The following is a 6000-nucleotide window of genomic DNA, read 5'->3' as shown; positions in this document are numbered from 1 at the left end:
TTATCAGCTGTGAGATGCGTAATACCCATGTTGCATCAAAAGGCCATAGAGTGTAACATGTAAAGTCTGTAACATCATACATCGGCTGTGGGCAACTTGTTGTTTTGGGGCTGCAGCTCCCTACTTCTGAACTTTTTGGGAATCCTGGCCAGGCCCTGATAGGAGTTTCAGATTTAAGACACTTGGGTCCAAAACACACTGCAGAAATAATCCAGTTTGAGGCCGCTTTAACTGCCCTGGCTCAGCGATAGGGAACCCTTATTGAGGCACCAGAGCTCTCAGACAAAGAAGACTAAATGTCTCACAAAACAACAGTTCCCAGAAGTCCCTAGCATTGAACCAAGGCAGTTAAAGTGGTCTCAAACTGGATTATTTCTGCAGTGTGTTTTGGTCCTTGGGCCACATGTACCACTCCTATTATATACAAAGCCAAAACCTGAGAACAAGATGAATAAATAAACTATTCACAAGGATAGAAATTCATGACAATGGTATCTTTCTACAAAGTCTTCATCTTTCCTTCTTTTGTTTGGAAGAAAGCAACCAGTGCAAAAGAGTCAAATTTGCTGACAAAACTATAGTGCAGCAATTTAACATAGTAATTTCCTTTTTAGAGCCTTTAAAGATTGTTTTTTCTGCGTCCTTGACAACTGAAATGTTCCCTCGCTGGCTCCTTATTGTAGCCACTTTCAATGAATGTCTGATAAGCATGGTAATAGCTTTATGTCAGCATTGTGTTGATAATTGTGTTCAAATAGTTTTTTACAGGTTGGTGGATTATCATAGATGCAGCTGTTAAATATCCAGATTCAAAACAGTTCAACCATTCATATCATGCATGTGGAGTCATAGCTACGGTTGCATTTCTAATGTATGTATAATACACAATTCAACAATATTACTATTTTTTTTGGAGAACCTATATTAAAAATTTCCTGTATTTAAACAAATTATTTATTGCTCTTTGTTTTGATAAAATGAATCCATTCGGCCAGGTGATGTGTAGCTCAGTGTTTCTTCACCTGTCTGATGTAGGAGTTTGTGGTTATTTTTAATCGTTGTGCCAGGGACCAGTACGTATTTGTGCCCACTGGGTACCATTATTTATTTCTTTACCGGAAATGCTCCAGTGATGGTCCATGGACCACCACTTTGAGTAACAGTAACATAGGTTATTGGAAAGAAGTTAAAGATGTAGGGTTGAACTAAAGTATTCTGTGCTGTGTTATAACCTCATTTAGGCATGTTTACTCAGATGTAAGTTTCATAATGTCATTGGGCTTATTCCAAGCAAATGGGCATATGGTTACTGACTGATAGCTTTATTTAGTTCAAAAGAATTCATATTTGCCCTTTTATTTCACCGTAATTTAAAACTGCATATACTTGCACAGAATCTGATGTATTTGGGGCCCAGATCATGCCATGCTAGAGAAATAAGAACATACATACTGAAAAGATGCACACAAAAAAGCAGTGCTCATAACTGAACCATCCTATCTCCATGGTATCAGAATTTTTAAACAGGTAAATGGTTTTTTTTAAAAAAAAAACTTGTCCCCAAATAGCCACTTGCATCTTCCATTCTGCAACCTGGTGCAAGTGATCCCAGGTTAGTCACAAGAAAATCCACATGCAGCATGGACTGGGTTGTGTTCATGATGATATGATGCAATATTGAGTGTGGAACATTCAGACTGATAATGTCGCTGTGACCAGATATGTGACTCCAGTCTAACAACAGCAGTACCATTTAGTATGTTTTTCAAATTTTATTCTGATCAGTGTACATTTTTAAAACAGTTGGTATTAAATGAAATGTTATGCAGATGGACACAGTGGACTCTAACTCACAGAGAGCTCTTGCAGCAGAGCAGTAGTTGTAAAGCAGAAAATTCTGTTCAAATCTTACCTCTGCAATGAATTTGCCAAATAACATTAGATATTTGCCTAATCTTACCCTCTTACCCTCAACAGTAACATAGAATAATGATATAATCCAGTTTTACAATGTTCCTTGGATTGCAACAGGGTTATAATACATGTGGAGTTCTTTGAATGTCCCAAAGTGCTAAATGTGTTGAGCTCTGTTCTGTTTTCTTTGTATAGGATCAATGCAGTCTCAAATGGACAAGTGCGTGGGGACAGTTATAGTGAGGGCTGCCTTGGACAAACAGGTAATCTAGTTGTTTGAATTTTTCAACTCTTGCTGCATTCAGTTTATGGTTCACCACAGAAGCAGTCTCATTTTCACATACATACCTGTCAAATAGTAAAATTCCTTTCATGCAGCTTAAAGCTAGCTGCTTTCCTCCTGGATTTCCATCTCCTTGTTTTGGCAAGACATACTGGGCAAGTTCAGTCCTATGGGCAAGTGGACTACTTCTTTTGTTTTAAGCACTGCTTCTTTAAGCACAGCATGCATGTTCCATCACTGGAATATTCATTTGGTGCCTTATTTATAGAGCATGAAAATCAGTTTTAATTTTTTTAAAAAACTATATAAAGAACCAGGAGAAATTAAGCTAGTAGCGTCACATGGGACAATTCACAGCACTCTCCACAGCTGCTTCTGCAGAAATGAAAAGAACTGATTTTCTCTTAAGTTGTTTTGCTGAAGAAAGTGTATACATGTATAAATTACATGGTATATATTTCTTAGCAAACTTGCTAAATTATACATATCTTTATGCTGTCTTGATAATTATGCAGGGATCTAAACTTTGATGTCCCTGGCCCCATACACTCCACTCCATTGGACACTAATGAAGAGGGTATTGTAGGTGTAGTAATGAAAAAATCTTTCCTTCACAAAGGAAAAGAGTTTAAGGATATGGTATCTCAAATTCGCAAAGCTTTAAACATTGCATTATGATATTTTCAAATGTGAAAAATGTAGACTTTGCCTAATAGACAGATGTTTTACAAAACTTACACAGGCATCCATTTTTTGTCCTAGTACAAAAAAACAACAACAGTGGAGCCGCTAATCTTAAAAATAAAATATGTCTGTGTTTGTTTTTTGAAGGTGCTCGCATCTGGCTGTTCATCGGCTTCATGTTGGCTTTTGGATCTCTGATTGCTTCCATGTGGGTCCTCTTTGGAGGCTATGTTATTAACGGTAGGCATCAACCTTTGAAATGAACACCTTACCGCAGGGTAGGCAATGTCTAGGTGTTCGACTGCAACTCCCAGCAGCCTAAATCTGCAGCATAGCCAAAGAGGGCCAGCTGACCATCTCTGCCTTAGCATGTAAATATAAATGGTGGATTATAAATTCTTTTGTTGAATTTTTAAGTTCCTTTGGGCAGGGCTCTGTCTTTTGCTTTTGAAATTCTTCTAAAGGTGCCAGTTAATGATAGTATGTAAATAATAATGAAATGGAATTCCCCTGGACAGAGAATGGACCTGAGGTGTTACTTTTCCAGGGGTTACGTTTGCCATGGGGTTGTTTTCTTTTTCTGTAAACTTTTGCCTATGGAGGACTATGGTCCAAAGGATCAAAATATAGCAAGCTTGATTAAATTAATTGGTTCTGGATCTTACCAGTGACTGAATAGGAAGTTCCTGGGAACTCTTATGTTCTTGTGCTTTAAACGATAAAGGCAGACTATAAATGTGGTAAACATAGATTACTCAAGCAACAGTCCTGCAGATATTTACAGGGAAAAAGGCCCCACTGATTGCAGTAAATGTATTTCATTGCATAGGATTCATTGTAATTCATTGCACTGTCAGTCCAGTCATACACATTTCCTGAGAATTCGCACTGAGATTATTTGTTAAGTACATTTATTATTATAGCCTCAGTGCCTGGTTGAAAGAACGTGTAAAAGTACACATGAGATACCAACATTTGGTTTATGATATATAGTTGATACATTTTGTACAGATTTAATATGTATTTGTTCTGCTTTCTTGTTCAAACATAAATGGTTTTAAGTGAATTGTTTTAATCAATGGTTTTGTTACTGTAAACCAATATGAGAATCATTGTGATATAAAAATACTGCGAGTAAATAAATAAAAAAGAAATGGCATCATAAATAGCCATCTGGTAATGCCTTCAGCATTTACAAAATAGATCAGGTAGACATTGGTGGGGCTTAGGTCTAGGAATAGACATCTGGCAATCAAACTAAACATTTTTTTCTTTCTCAGACAAACCAGATAAACCAGCTGTATACCCAGGAATAGCAGTGTTTTTCCAAAATGCTTTTATCTTTTTTGGGTAAGCACACATATCTGTTTCTTTCTTTAATCACATAAGGCAAACCACACAAAAATTAGTAACTTGCAACATCAAAACCAACAGTAAATCACAGTCCGAGAATAAAATGGCAAAAGTAGTATAAAGATGAAATAAAGCACCAAGAGAATCTTATGTACTAGCTACACAGTTTAATCTAGTAGAACAAGCTTTGCATTAGAGTGGGGTGGTTTCTTTGCTCAGGAAGGTACATACACAGGTATTAGTTCACAGAAAAGGTAGCAACAGTTAAACTGTGAGGTCGAAGGCTTTCACAGCCGGCATCCATACTTTTTTGTGGTTTTTTCGGGCTATGTGGCCGTGTTCTGGAAGAGATTATTTCTGACATTTCACCAACGTCTGTGGCAGCCACAAATGATGGCAAAACATCAGGAATAAACTCTTCTAGAACAAACTCACAAAAAACTACAGTTAAACTCTTTGAAATAGTTCATCCCCTCTGAAACAGAAGTAAGTGCATGCTTAATTTTTCTACTGAAATGGGTGAGATTTAAGGGCTTAATTCTAGCTGTGTTATTTGTGGTTCTACAGTGAAGTGGGGGGAACTCACCTTTTCATCATATGTAGGTCATAAATGATGGGGTGTGATATTAATTCGTTATCCTACCAAAACATGAAAGGTAGCTCTGGCATCCCCAAGTTGCCTACCATATCTCCCCATAGGAAATATCTCTTTGTGTCATTTTCCTGTTAGGCATCCCAGTTACTGTTGGAAGCAGTCTCTGAAAGTTGTTTATGCCCATTTATTTTCTCCTTGGTTTCACTAACATTTTAAAACTTGTGTATCTTTCATTTACAGAGGTTTGGTCTTCAAGTTTGGTCGCACAGAAGATTTGTGGCAATAAGTGACAGAGTCTGCCCTACTATTTTAAATTACACACTTCCATTTTGTAACACTTACCCTCTGATATCACTGAAAATGAGAACTGTCTACACTTTTAAATCATGAAACACATTTCCATTTTTTTTATTCTGTTCTCTACATGTAGCTTCTGACATTAAACATTTCATTGTATGATAGATGTAAAACTGAGAAGTAAAAGAGGGCCTTAAGTCCTCTTGCTGAATGTGTTTGTTATAATGAATATTAAACTATATAAACATTTATTTCATATCTCTTTTATGTATGATGTGCCTTCATAATATAGTTACTGTTCCCGAGTAAGGGACAAAATTTAAGGGATTTGTGGGTGGTTTTTTTTAATGAATTGGGTGTAAACATGCATGGATTTATTGGAATCATGCATATTCTCCATAATCAGTGGCATAGTGCAGCTTTTCCCAATCTGGCATCCTTCAGATGTGTGGAGCTGTGGCTGCTGGAAGTTGTAGTCAACACATCTGCAGGGAACCAGGGTAGTGATTCAGAAGCTTTCCAACTGTGTATGGGGTTCTGTACAACATTAACTAGAAGGTGATTAGTGAAAAATTTTAAAATAGAGCAATTATCCTTCAAGGGCAACTTAATCGCGCTGCCTCTCTGCCTCCTGCAACTTATTTAAATCATTTATGCCCCACCTCTCAGTTAAAAAGGTTCCAAGAGCAGGTTACAGGGGAATAAAAACAAGATAGTTTCCACTCTTAGGTTTAGAGCTTTAAAGCAAACAAAAAAGGGGACGGGGGAGAGAAATTATGAAGGGAGCAAAACAAGGAAATTTAGGCACTAATATTTAATAGTATTGGTTTCTTAAAATAGGAAAGACGCAAAGAGGCTGCTCCCATTTTGGAAA

General features: G+C 37.0%; 1 protein-coding gene across 1 annotated transcript in view; it reads left to right on the top strand.

Annotated features, from left to right (window-relative positions):
- The window catches only part of TMEM50A (transmembrane protein 50A), a 7950-nt gene extending 2573 nt beyond the window's left edge, over positions 1 to 5377 (top strand). The window contains exons 3-7 of the mRNA XM_042440600.1: positions 759 to 871; positions 2110 to 2177; positions 3029 to 3121; positions 4162 to 4231; positions 5070 to 5377. Of these exons, the coding sequence (XP_042296534.1) occupies positions 759 to 871; positions 2110 to 2177; positions 3029 to 3121; positions 4162 to 4231; positions 5070 to 5115 (390 nt within the window). The 3' untranslated portion in view covers positions 5116 to 5377. The remainder of the gene's footprint in view (positions 1 to 758; positions 872 to 2109; positions 2178 to 3028; positions 3122 to 4161; positions 4232 to 5069) is intronic.
- The last annotated feature ends 623 nt before the right edge of the window (positions 5378 to 6000 follow it).

The sequence above is a fragment of the Sceloporus undulatus genome, chromosome 9 (assembly GCF_019175285.1).
Source record: "Sceloporus undulatus isolate JIND9_A2432 ecotype Alabama chromosome 9, SceUnd_v1.1, whole genome shotgun sequence".
Taxonomy (NCBI): domain Eukaryota; kingdom Metazoa; phylum Chordata; class Lepidosauria; order Squamata; family Phrynosomatidae; genus Sceloporus; species Sceloporus undulatus.
This window is presented reverse-complemented; position numbering and strand designations above follow the sequence as displayed.